This window comes from Tursiops truncatus, chromosome 12 (assembly GCF_011762595.2).
Source record: "Tursiops truncatus isolate mTurTru1 chromosome 12, mTurTru1.mat.Y, whole genome shotgun sequence".
Lineage (NCBI taxonomy): Eukaryota > Metazoa > Chordata > Mammalia > Artiodactyla > Delphinidae > Tursiops > Tursiops truncatus.
The window spans coordinates 46,706,827-46,720,391 of record NC_047045.1 but is presented as its reverse complement, the minus strand read 5'-3'; the positions used below and the strand labels follow the sequence as shown (position 1 = coordinate 46,720,391).

General features: G+C 38.4%; 1 protein-coding gene across 2 annotated transcripts in view; it reads left to right on the top strand.

Annotated features, from left to right (window-relative positions):
• ROS1 (ROS proto-oncogene 1, receptor tyrosine kinase) overlaps positions 1 to 13,565 on the top strand; it is a 112,042-nt gene that overhangs the window by 77,983 nt on the left and 20,494 nt on the right. For both annotated transcript variants that reach the window (XM_033867351.2, XM_033867350.2), the window contains 5 exons: positions 2,830 to 2,913; positions 5,884 to 6,019; positions 7,253 to 7,415; positions 9,460 to 9,524; positions 10,459 to 10,588. In XM_033867351.2, the coding sequence (XP_033723242.1) occupies positions 2,830 to 2,913; positions 5,884 to 6,019; positions 7,253 to 7,415; positions 9,460 to 9,524; positions 10,459 to 10,588 (578 nt within the window). The remainder of the gene's footprint in view (positions 1 to 2,829; positions 2,914 to 5,883; positions 6,020 to 7,252; positions 7,416 to 9,459; positions 9,525 to 10,458; positions 10,589 to 13,565) is intronic.

Sequence of the window (13,565 nt, the reverse complement as noted above, 5' to 3'; positions counted from 1 at the left end):
CACCTACCACTTGTCCTTAGCTGGGATTTCCTTTCTCTCACTTTCTGTCAACTGAAATTCTTCTCATCCTTCAAGGCCTAACTTTATTTTATTATTATTTAAAAATATTTTTTTATTAACATCTTTATTGGAGTATAATTGCTTTACAATGGTGTGTTACTTTCTGCTTTATAACAAAGTGAATCAGTTATACATATACATATGTCCCCAAATCTCTTCCCTCTTGCATTTCACTCCCTCCCACCCTTCCCATCCCACCCCTCTAGGTGGTCGCAAAGCACCGAACTGATCTCCCTGTGCTATGCGGCTGCTTCCCATTAGCTATCTATTTTACATTTGGTAGTATATATATGTCCATGCCACTGTCTCACTTTGTCACAGCTTACCCTTCCCCCTCCCCATATCCTCAAGTCCATTCTCTAGTAGGTCTGCATCTTTATTCCCGTCTTGCCCCGAGGTTCTTCATGACATTGTTTTTTCTTTTTTAGGTTCCATATATATGTGTTAGCATACAGTATTTGTTTTTCTCTTTCTGACTTACTTCACTCTGTATGACAGTCTCTAGATCCATCCACCTCACTACAAATAACTCAGTTTCATTCCTTTTTATGGCTCAGTAATATTCCATTGTATATATGTGCCACATCTTCTTTATCCATTCATCTGTTGATGGACACTTAGGTTGCTTCCATGTTCTGGCTATTGTAAATAGAGCTGCAATGAACATTCTGGTACATGACTCTTTTTGAATTATGGTTTTCTCAGGGTATATGCCCAGTAGTGGGATTGCTGGGTCATATGGTAGCTCTATTTGTAGTTTTTTAAGGAACCTCCACACTGTTCTCCATAGTGGCTGTATCAATTTACATTCCCACCAACAGCGCAAGAGGGTTCCCTTTTCTCCACACCCTCTCCAGCATTTATTGTTTCTAGATTTTTTGATGATGGCCATTCTGACCGGTGGGAGATGATATCTCATTGTAGTTTTGATTTGCATTTCTCTAATGATTAATGATGTTGAGCATTCTTTCATGTGTTTGTTGGCAATCTGTATATCTTCTTTGGAGAAATGTCTATTTAGGTCTTATGCCCATTTTTGGATTGGGTTGTTTGTTTTTTTTGATATTGAGCTGCATGAGTTGCTGGTATGTTTTGGAGATTAATCCTTTGTCAGTTGCTTCATTTGCAAATATTTTCTCCCATTCTGAGGGTTGTCTTTTGGTCTTGTTTATGGTTTCCTTTGCTGTGCAAAAGCTTTGAAGTTTCATTAGGTCCCATTTGTTTATTTTTGTTTTTATTTCCATTCCTCTAGGACATGGGTCAAAAAGGATCTTGCTGTGATTTATGTCATAGAGTGTTCTGCCTATGTTTTCCTCTAAGATTTGATGGTGTCTGGCCTTACATTTAGGTCTTTAATCCATTTTGAGTTTATTTTTGTGTATGGTGTTAGGGAGTGTTCTAATTTCATTCTTTGACATGTACCTGTCCAGTTTTCCCAGCACCACTTATTGAAGAGGCTGTCTTTTCTCCACTGTATATTCTTGCCTCCTTTATCAAAGATAAGGTGACCATATGTGCATGGGTTTATCTCTGGGCTTTCTATACTGTTCCATTGATCTATATTTCTGTTTTTGTTCCAGTACCATACTGTCTTGATTACTGTAGCTTTGTAGTATAGTCTGAAGTCAGGGAGCCTGAAGGCCTAACTTTAAATGAACCCATTGTGATGCTTAACTGCTGCTCCTTAGGCAAAATGAGCTATTGCATTTTATACACACACAGCCCATTATTCTATACAAAACTGACATCATTCTTATTTGCATTATAGTTAGTTATCTGGAGAAGAGCTCAGTAAACTTTTTCTGCAAAGAACCAAATAGTAAATATTTTAGGCTTTCCGGCCTACATTCAATGATCTCTGTAGCATCCTCTTTTTTTTTTCCAAATAATATATATATATATATTTTAATTAATTAATTTATTTTTGGCAGTGTTGGGTCTTCATTGCTGCGTGCGGGCTTTCTCTAGTTGTGGTGAGTGGGGGGCTACTGTTTTGCGGTGCTCGGGCTTCACATTGTGGTGGCTTCTCTTGTTGTAGAGCATGGGATCTAGGTGCACGGGCTTCAGTAGTTGTGGCTCACGGGCTTACTGGCTCCGCGGCATGGGGGATCTTCCTGAAATAGGGCTTGAACCCGTGTCCCCTGCATTGGCAGGCAGATTCTTAACCACTGTGCCACCAGGGAACTCCTTCAAATAATATTTTTAAAATGTAAAAATTATTCTTAGTTCATGAATAGTACAAAATCAGGCTGCTGTGGCCAGATGTGGCCTGCATGCCATAGTTTGCCAGCTCTGGTCCACATGTCTGTCTCCTCTGCTCAATGAAACTATCTAAGAGCAGGTACCATGTTATCATGTTTATATTCCTCAGTTCAGTACTCATGGAATTAAATGTACATGAACATATTATAGAAGAAATAATACTCCCAACCATATAGTGCGTGAAGACTGAGACTTCTTTGTCCCAAATTCGCTAAAAAGATTATACATGTTTCCTCAGCCATTTTAAAGTAGAAGACGGGGTGGGTATATCCCAATGATGTATTGGTAAACCAGATCATTGGAAAAGAAAAAAAATAAGAAGAAAACCTTGATTTTGATTTCTCATGGTGTAAATACTCTCACCATGATTGATTTCAAGCTACCGATGGTTTAACAAGTGGCTTGCAAAAAATCCAACAGGAGCTAACTCTGGCATATCTGGCATATCACTGAGACAATCTAGTTTTACTCTTTGAATTAATTTCTTTTTCTCATTTATTTTATTAGATGGTTTTTGGATATCAGAAACAAGCTTTATACTTACTACTATAATTGGAATATTTGTGGTTGTTACAATCCTATTGACCTTTGGTAAGTATAGTAGATTTAGAAATATAGGTAATAAACTATTTATTTGATCATATTACTTGATTTAATCTCTGAGTTGATTTAATTTTTCACATGAAATAAATTTATAAAGTTCACAATATTACCTTTGGCTATACTTCAATAACCACTAACTCCTGTGAATTTTTTTTTCTAATCTGGGGTAACTTTTATGAAAAATAAATCTGTATTTACACTTCACAGTATACTTTAGATAAAACTACTTGCAAAGTCACCAACTTTAGCCTTCCTTAAAACAGTATTACAGATTGGCTATCTAACAAGTGTTTTGTGACTTATAGTTTGAAATAAATAAAAGAAAAATGACTCTGGGTATAAAAAAATTGTTTTTTTTATAGGGAAACCAGTGACAATCCTTGGTCGGGATAGTTTAGGTCTCCAGGCAGACAGCCTGGTCTAGAATGAGCAGGGCCTCTTGCAAAAGATCCATTTCTGCCTTATAGCATTCAATACTCTCTCTTGCAGATGTCTGGCCTGCTTGTTTCCAATCCCTGCTCATTTGTAAATGACCAGGAAAGCAGAAGAATTAGGTTAGATAGATAGGAAGCTAGCTATTTCCCACCACTCATTTTATGCTAATGTATTGGTCTTAAAAGTCTTTTTTTTTTTTCTCAAGATTTAATGATGAGAAAATACAGTGACAACTCCCAAAAGGATGATTAAATATTGGACCTATGGGGTTACCATAGTGGATCATACATCCTGCTTCATTCTTATTGTTTCAGCATAATCATTATCCCCAAAATGTTCTGGTTTGGATTATAAGATATATGGTCATCCTGTCATTATTAACGTATGAGTCCCTGACATGCTGAAACATTACAAAAGAAGACATGATATTTACCGGAAGAGAACACTCAAGCGCATATTCAGGAAACAGTAGTTTCTTTTTTTTTTTTTCAAAAATAGGGGAAAGTTTAAGGAAAAGTTACAAACATAAAGTTGAACTCTCAGGATAAAGAAAGCCAATATTTTACTAAGTGTTCTAAATCTATATTCTTCCCAAAACTGATTGGAGTCATAAGCTATTAGAGAGCACATTGAAACTTGAATTGAGATTTCTCTTCAAAGATTCCACACCAGACAATATATGGAATATGTTATTTCTTCAGCTCACTTGGAAAGCTAAATATTTCAGCTGACCCTGCCAGGATTTTAAACTGTGGTTCCAGGGAGTCTAAGTATTGCACAGCTGATGTTTGTGCCACTAAGCCAGCCCCCTCCAGAATTATGCATATGACTGCAGTATATTTGGCAGTTGGCATATAGGCTTGACTGTCTGCTTTCCTACTGGGAAGGAGCATTACATGAAGAGTCCTTCATCTGACCTTTGCCTGCCTACTTGTACATCACCATTGTTTAAACCCATAACTCTAGTGGATGAACATGAGATAATTTCAGACAAGCTATTGTGCTTTCAAGACATCCTATGGATATCTGACTTTTGCAGGACTTAAAGGTCTTTATTGTACTTGGAACTCACAGATTTTTGAGTATAGGTAAGCTAATTTGGTTCTTTTGCTTTTAGTAGCAGTGTATGCGGTTTTACCGGTAGGATTATGCGAGCGCATGAGAAAAGATTGAATTATTCAAATAATGAAAACAGCAATTGTTTAAAAATTTGTATTGTGCAGAGGGCTCTCATCAGTCATACTTATAAATACAAAATTGAAGCAAGGGTTTTAAAATAAGCATCGACAGCTTTCACTTTGGTGAGTGGTTATATCTACTGTGCAACATGAGCCTGACGCTGGGAGCAAAGGAAAATAAACTGTAAAATACAATTGCTGATCTCAGGAGCTTGCCATTTAATGGGGGAGGTAAGACATACCTGTACGAAAAGATAAATAGCAGGATATGTGTTAAACAGCAATAAAAGGAAATAGGAAATGTAGAAGACAGTGACATAGCCATGCTGACTGAGAGCCACAGTTGGTCTTAGAAGTTCAGAGATGAGAGATCAACAGAGGTTGCAGAGGTCTCGGAAGGCATCCCTGAGGATGTGGGGCCTCATTCTGGGCCTTTAAAAATGAAGAGGGATGGTAAGAGCATTTCAGGTTTGAAGAATTGCATTAGTAAAGGTACTTAAGATCTCTCCCTGTTGTGTGGTCCCTCAGACAGAATTTCACTTGCATAACACTCTCACCTGTTGGGTACTGAAGCTACTATGGAATAAAGTTCAAATTTTAATCATCATCTCACAAAGCATCCTTGCTGTTTTCAACTTCTGAGCCAATATTCTAGTATTGATGGGCGATCTTAATGATATAATTGTATTTTAATCTTCAAAAGATATTACTTATGTTTCATGATTATAAAAATGATATTTGACCATTGTATGAAGAAGACAATACAAATCGCCCATGATCCCACAGCTAGGGAGGATCACTGCTAACACTTGGTAGATTTCATTCTAATAATTTTTCTATGTATTTGAGTATGTGTATTTTGAAAAACAATGAATATACACTCTTGTACTCTGCATTTTAAAATAAAGCATGCCATTATATTGAAAGCATTCCTCAGGTCTGCTGAGGAGTATAACCTGGACATATCTGGATTCAGAACTGAATTTGTTCACTAATAATTATTATGCAAGTTTGTTTTGGTTTATTTTGATTCTATTTTATGGGTGATTTTGAGAAATAAGTTCTGATATTAAGTTGCTTCAACTTGTTTATAACAGCAATAAGAAATATATTAAAATTTACTCTGAGAAGTGAGATAAAATGTGATGTGGTATAAGTTATGTGTTTTTATATGGCTTTGTACCTGGATTTAGTTATTCTATTATGGGCATATTTTTTCAATCAAATTCTGTTATTCTATCAATAGTGTTCTTCAGTATAAACTTTAAAAATGTATTGTTAGCATTTCCTAAAGAAAAAGAAAGCAATGTTTCATTTTGTAAATTATGATCTTTTGTCTTTATAGTCTGGCACAGAAGATTAAAGAATCAAAAAACTCCCAAGGAAGGGCTGACGGGTCTCATAAATGAAGACAAAGAGTTGGCTGACCTTCGAGGTCTGGCCGCTGGAGTAGGACTGGCGAATGCCTGCTATGCGATACAGTATGTAACCTGGGCCGGCATTACGGGGCACCTAGATGGAGAGAGGGCAACTCTAAAGAGAGTGCCCATGCATGCCACGTTACCCAGGACTGTCCTGCTTTATGCCCATATTATTCTGGCATATTCAAAAGTAACATCCCCTTTCACTCTCAAATGTGACCTGGGATGGATGGTAAATTATGTTGTTATCCTATCCTAAGAAAAATAAACAAAAATTAGTTGTTTTCTAGTGTCTTATCACATAGTTTGAAAGTCAGTAAAACAAGGAGATAACTACTACGTGGAAGGGAGTAGATGGTAACATGATTGATTCAACTGGAAGAGAAGAATTCCAAGGTCTCTTGTGTGTGCTATTAAGTCAATTTTATTGTTTTCAGAAATTCTATGGTGATTGCCTACAAAACTTCTCTAAAATAGATGAGGTTTGAACTTCCATTGTCCTCATAATTAAAGAAAATATTTACATGTCTCATTGTACAAGACACTATGTTATGTTCCATGCAAAAAGGATTATATAGCCATTGGCCTTGCTTCTAGAAATTTATTTAAAGACATAAGAACACAGGATGTGAAGTAGACACAGAGGTGACCTAAATCAGCTTTTCAGAGGTGACTTTTCCTGGAGAAAATACACAGCATATTTGATATTCAAGATTCTCTTTTAAAATCTCAAAGCATTTTTAATGCAGATGGATTTCCTTCCCCTCATGATATTCCAAGTGAGAAGCTTGACTTTCTAAAAGTTAACCTGATGGACATGGAGTAATTTTGTGGTCATAGTAAATTTTGTTTTACATGAGAGATCAGGTGTATGAAGTAAAGCAAAAGCTTTTGAGATCATAAGCCCAGCTGTATTTATTACTAATTTGCAATAGCTTTTTACACAAATTGTTGACCCGAAGAAATTAATAACTGATAACTTTAACGAAACAACTACAGTAAAAAGCCTTGAGGCAGTGCACACACAGGCATGCTATCAAAATGAAGGTGCCTAGAAGTGAAGTAACATGTTCTGTCTGGGTTTTGGAAGAGAGAAGGAATATTCTGGATGGTGGAATAGGAAAGGAATAGGAACAGACACATCACTATGTCACGTTGAATGCACTGCAGTGTTGCAAAACCATAAGATTTCTCTTCCTCTTTCTCATACTTTTTCTCTCTCAAACACTAACACCAACACCCACTCGTAAACCATATGCATTTTGGGAGACCAAACATATTGTTATTTTCCAGTACGCTTCCAACCCAAGAGGAGATTGACAGTCTTCCTGCCTTCCCTCGGGAAAAACTGACTCTGCATCTCTTGTTGGGAAGTGGGGCCTTTGGAGAAGTGTATGAAGGGACAGCGGTAGACATCTTAGGAGCTGGAAGTGCAGAAACCAAAGTAGCAGTGAAGGTAATGCTGATCTTTTAACTCCTTGACTTGTTATGTCAACATATTTACAGGGACTTACATGGATACAACTATGATAAAAGAGGAGTGTTCTTGATGGAAAAGATAACTGGGAGAAGGCAGAAACCTGGCCATGGCTACAGAAATCACATTTCCCCCCCATTTCCTACATAAATTCTGTTATTAACAGTTACCTCTGAGGTTACTAATTAGCTAAGACCTGGCAGACAGTCTTTCCCTTCAAATATACCATAAGAGAACTGGGGTGCTAGGTGCTAAGGCAGATAGTAAATATTTTAGGCTTGCTGGCTAGATGGTGTCAGTTGCAACTACGCAACTCTGCCATTGCAGTGTGAAATTAGCCACAGTCAATATGTGAATGAATGGGTGTGGTTGTGTTCCAGTAAAACTTTATCTATGAAAACGGAAATTTAAATTTTATATAATTTTCATGTGTTATGAAATACTCTTCTTTTTTATAACTTTTTTCAACCATTTAAAAATGTAACAAGTTAATTATACCTCAATAAAGCTGGAAAAAGCAATCCCACTACTGGGCATATACCCTGAGAAAACCATAATTCAAAAAGAGTCATGTACCACAATGTTCACTGCAGCTCTATTTACAATAGCCCAGACATGGAAGCAACCTAAGTGTCTGTCAACAGATGAATGGATAAAGAAGATGTGGCACATATATACAATGGAATATTACTCCGCCATAAAAAGAAATGAAATTGAGTTATTTGTAGTGAGGTGGATAGACCTAGAGTCTGTCATACAGAGTGAAGTAAGTCAGAAGGAGAAAAACAAATACCATATGCTAATACATATATATGGAATCTAAGGAAAAAAAATGTCATGAAGAACCTAGGGGTAAGACAGGAATAAAGACACAGACCTACTAGAGAATGGACTTGAGGATATGCGGAGGGGGACGGGTAAGCTGCGACAAAGCGAGAGAGTGGCATGGACATATACATACTACCAAACGTAAAATAGATAGCTAGTGGGAAGCAGCTGCATAGCATAGGGAGATCAGCTAGGTGGTTTGTGACCACCTAGAGGGGTGGGATAGGGAGGGTGGGAGGGAGGGAGACGCAAGAGGGAAGAGATATGGGAACATATGTATATGTATAACTGATTCACTTTATTATAAAGCAGAAACTAACACCATTGTAAAGCAATTATACTCCAATAAAGATGTTAAAAAAATAAACCTGGAAAAAATAAAATAACAACTAATAAAAATGTAACAACTATTTTCAGATCATAAGCTGTACAAAAATAGGTAACAGGCTGGAGTTGGTCCACAGGCTGTAGTTTGCTGACCCCTGGACTACACAATTATTCATCATGGTGTATTTGATGACGTAGTTTTAAGGAAGCCCTGGATACACTCTCATATTTTTATAAAACTTTCTTTTGATCAAAGGATGATGAATCTTTTATGTAATTGAATAATATCCTGATCACTGCTTGTTAGGAATTTATTGCTTTGAGAGTGGGCTATACAGCCAGCAAAGTTGGCAAAATTTTCTCCACTTCCAATTGATAGCATTTAACAGTCTTTCACATACTCTAACCTCAACTGGTTTAAACAAGTGTTTCTTTTTCTTAGATAACAAGTTGACTTCTGGCTTTGGTGTAGTACTGTGTCAGGCCAGAGCCAGTATATCTGAAATTCTCTCAACTTTCTACATGTATGGTGCCTCATGGTCCCAAGATGGTTGCCAAAGGATCAAGCATCACATCTTCATTCAGGACATGGAGAGGGGGAAGGATAGTGTTAGATGTACACGTTCAGGAAAGTAAAAGTTCTGCACAAGCCTCTCTCCCCCTCAGCAGTTTCCCCCTTACACCTCTTTGATGAGTACTGAGTCATATGACCAGCCCTGTTTGCAAGGGAGGCTGGAGAATTGGAGAACACAGTTTTTTATGATAAGGGTGCATATTACAAAACGAAACAAAGATTGTCTCCATTAACCCACTGAGCTCACGGAAATGTCTGCTATACTGATTCCTGGCTTGTTTTTACATTGCACAGACTTTGAAGAAGGGCTCCACAGACCAGGAGAAGATTGAATTCCTGAAGGAGGCACACCTGATGAGGTATCAGGGCAGCTCTAAAATAATTTTCCCTTGGTATGGGTAGGAAGCTCTTACACCTGATTGGTGGATTTTTAACATTCAAAATGACCTGACATAACAGATCATGCCCAAAATAAACATGGCTGAAGTTTAAAAGGAAATATGTCTGGAGTGACAAGTATTCTATAGAACCCAGTCTTCTGAGCCTGGTCACAAGCAGTCCTCAGGCAGTCCTTTCTTTTACCTTCAATAAGAAGCATGTCTTGCAAGGGATTTCTGAAGCTGTTCAGCTTTAAATATGCTTATGTTCTTCTAAATGTGTGATAATGGGTCAAGTAGACCAAGTAAGGGAGAGTTCTCTTAAGTACAGTGATGTCAATGAGAATATCCCTGGTCTTGGTAAACTTGTCTTCAAGGTTAGAATTAGTTGATGGTCATGAAAACTACTCAAATACATCTTAATACACCCTGAGGCAGTGGTTGATCAGGTCCCAAGTTGTGGGTTCTGATTGTTAGATTGGGGCTTATTTGCTTTGACCTCTTGAGCAAACATTTGTAGCCAAACCTGAGTGTCTGAATTGTTTCTCTGAAAGGGAGAGAGTATTTCATACTTGTCATGACCAAAAACATGATGTTCTAAAATATTTTTCAAAGAAGGACATTAGTTAAAATTACTTTCTTTTCCAGAACATAAAATGCTTAATATAAATATAACTTCTTCTAAAACTCCCTCTGTTCTATCCACATGCCTTGGCCACTAGGGGTTGCAATATTACCTCTGTAAGGCAGGCATGCAGCCGGGTTCTTGGAAAAGGAGGCTTTCATTTATTAAGAGGAAAAAAAAAATCAGGGTTTTGAAGGAAAGCAGAAATAAAGAATTGTTCTATTCCATAAAGATCCTCACTAGATTTTTGTCGTTGTCATGTTATCCTGCCTGTCTCTTTTCGCCTTCTAGTAAGTTTAATCATCCCAACATTCTGAAGCAGCTTGGAGTTTGTCTGCTGAATGAGCCCCAGTACATCATCCTGGAACTGATGGAAGGAGGAGACCTTCTTACCTATTTGCGTAAAGCCCGGATGACATCGGTAGGAAATGGGGTCCACAGTATTGGTTATGTAATGCAGATGACCTATAAGTTCGTCTTACTTTCCTTTAAATTCAATAGGCTGCAGTTTGGGCTGATGGTAGAAACTTAGAAGACTTCTGTCAAAAAAATGCTTATATTTCCTTCATGTTGGATTAGTCAAACTAGAACCCTGGGCTAATGTCTCGCACTTTCTGGCTATCTGAGCCTGCTCTTAGTATCTAATGGAAAAATAGGTCCCTCCCTGCCAGAATCATGGTTTCTGAAGAACAGAGAATGTGTGGAGTTTCTCTGTACTTAATCTATCTGCCTTTCTGTCCCAAATTGAAATTTCCAGCCCTTAGTCTTACATCTCTCCCAGCTGACTTTTCTGTGTGGATTTTCACAGGCGTCTCAAACTTTGGCCAAAACAGAGCTCTTGATTTCATGCATCCTCCTTCATGCCATCCATCTAGTTCCTTACTTTTCTTTTCCTACAACCATGCTAATAGGTCCCGTCCACTCTAGGGTCCTGCTAACAAAATGCAGCCCCGATCCATCCTCTCCATGCCCGCAGTGCCTAGAGCAGCATCCAGCACAGTGGATGGTGTAAATACTGTGGCACGTGTGGGGAATGAGGGCCGGGGGTCTCAGCACCTGTTACTCAAATACTATGATTGTGGTTCTTCTCTTGAGTAGTTTAATAAATGCCCCCCCCACTCGTTTAGGTTTCTATATTCCTAAACTCTGACAGAATTGTAATCCTTCTCACAATATGGGTATATATATGAGATAATCCAGCTCCTCACTATATTTTTCCTGGACACTTCTCTCCTAGAGTTGATACAGGCGCTTGTCCTCTGGTCTCTACAGAGCTGTTACCCTAGGGGTTTCCTTCACATGTACCTTGGTAATTTCCATATTGGACCTTTATTTCCTCAATTCCATGGCTTCTTTGTTCTGTTTTAGAAAAGAGAAAGCATGCAAGGCAAAAATCTTTTTTTTTTTCATTTTGAGGAACTGTTCTTCCCTCCCGCCCCACACTTGATTAATAATTTGGCTGGATTCTAGGTTGAAAATCCCTTGTCCTCAAAAATAAAATTCCTGCCTCTTTGTTTTCTAGCTTCTACAATTGCCTTTAAAATGTTTTATGCCATTCTGATTCCTGGACATATGGTCAGTGACTTGCTTTTTGTCCTCTCTTTGGAAAATTTTAGGAACTTCTTTTTTTTTCTTTTCCTTATAAATTTATTTATTTAGTTTTAGCTGCGTTGGGTCTTTGTTGCTGCGTGCAGGCTTTCTCTAGTTGCTGCAAGCTGGGGCTACTCTTCATTGCAGTGTGCAGGCTTCTCATTGCAGTGGCTTCTCTTTGCTGCGGAGCACAGGTGCTAGGCACGCGGGCTTCAGTAGTTGTGGCGTGTGGGCTCAGTAATTGTGGCTTGCAGGCTCTAGAGTGCAGGCTCAGTAGTTGTGGCACACGGGCTTAGTTGCTCTGTGCATGTGGGATCTTCCTGGACCAGGGCTCAAACCCGTGTCCTCTGCATTTGCAGGCAGATTCTTAACCACTGCACCACCACAGGGAAGTCCCAGGAACTGCTTCTTATCTGTGGTACATTTTACTCATCTGGACACTCAGCTTGGAAAATCATCCCTTTTAGTTCTGGGATTTTTTAATATTATTTCTTTGGTAATAAAGAAAACTCTTTGTTCCCTTTATTTCCTTGTTCTAGGAATCCTAGTAGTTGGATAATGGTCACCTTTGTTGTATCCTTTTCTTTTATTAGCTGTTTTCTCTTATTTTCTACTCTTTGTATTTTTGCTCTCAATTCTGGTATATTTCCTTAATTTTTTAATAGAATTTAAAAATTTAATTTTCCATAGACTCATTCTTATATTTTGACTGCCTCTTAAAATAGTATTCTGATTTTTCCATACATGCAAAGTCTTCTTTTATCTTTCCTAGGATACTAATCATAGTTTTTTTTAAGTGTTAATTTGCTTCCTGCATTGCCTTGACTTCCTTTTTGCCTCATTGTTCTGGGATCTGTTTGTAATATGAGAAGCTTTTCTCAAATGTTTTGCAATTTGTGACTGGTCTTCATATTTAATAGGGAGACCTAAGAATTGGAGCCTATGTCTGTGGCAGCTTCCTTTTGGTTGTCAGGGGGGACCCTGATGTTCCGCTGGGGTCGCCTGATGACAGCACCTGGATGTCTTCCCTGGCATATGCCAGTTTCCCCAGAGAGGAATCTGCTGGTCTCCTGCCTGGGCAATAAACGCCTGAGCCTCAGTCAGGGAGTCGAGTCGGGGAGGAGGGCTGGAGGTCTCAAGGCTCAGGATGAGGATTCTCATTTAATTCCCTTCTCCATTTTTAGCACAGCGCCTTAGTATGACTGGTATCTTTGAACTTGGAGTTGCTCTGGTTCTGTGTGTGTGTGTGTGTGTGTGTGTGTATGTGTGTGTGTGGGTTTAGCAGAGGAAAGCCTGCTGCTGCTGTGGGGTGGGGATCTAGGGTCTACTTAGCTCTTAAAACAAACTTTTAAATATTCACCTTGCTTTCAGTCCTGCCCCTCAACCCTGCATTCAGAGATACTTGCTACCTCGAATTCCAGAGGGTTTATGGGGTTCTATAGTGAAAAACATCACTTAATTCTTGTCTTCTCCCTCTGCAGGCAGCCAGCTTTCATCTCTCTTGGCTCTGCTAAATGACCACACCTCCACCTGCTTTCCTTCCTCCAAAAATGTTTCCTTGCGCTCTATCTATTCTCCTGATCTGTTTATCCTCTTGAGATCACAACATTTCCTCTATAATGTCATTTTAGTAAGGTTTGGGGAGAGAATAAAACTAAAATGCATAAATTCAATTCCTCATCTTTAACAAGAAAGTGCCTCTGTAGATTTTTTTTTTTAGTTTTTTGTGGGCGAGAGAAGAGACAATGAAGGTGGACTAAAAGAACTCACAGAGCTGCTTTTCCCAAACTACTCTTATTCAGCCAGTG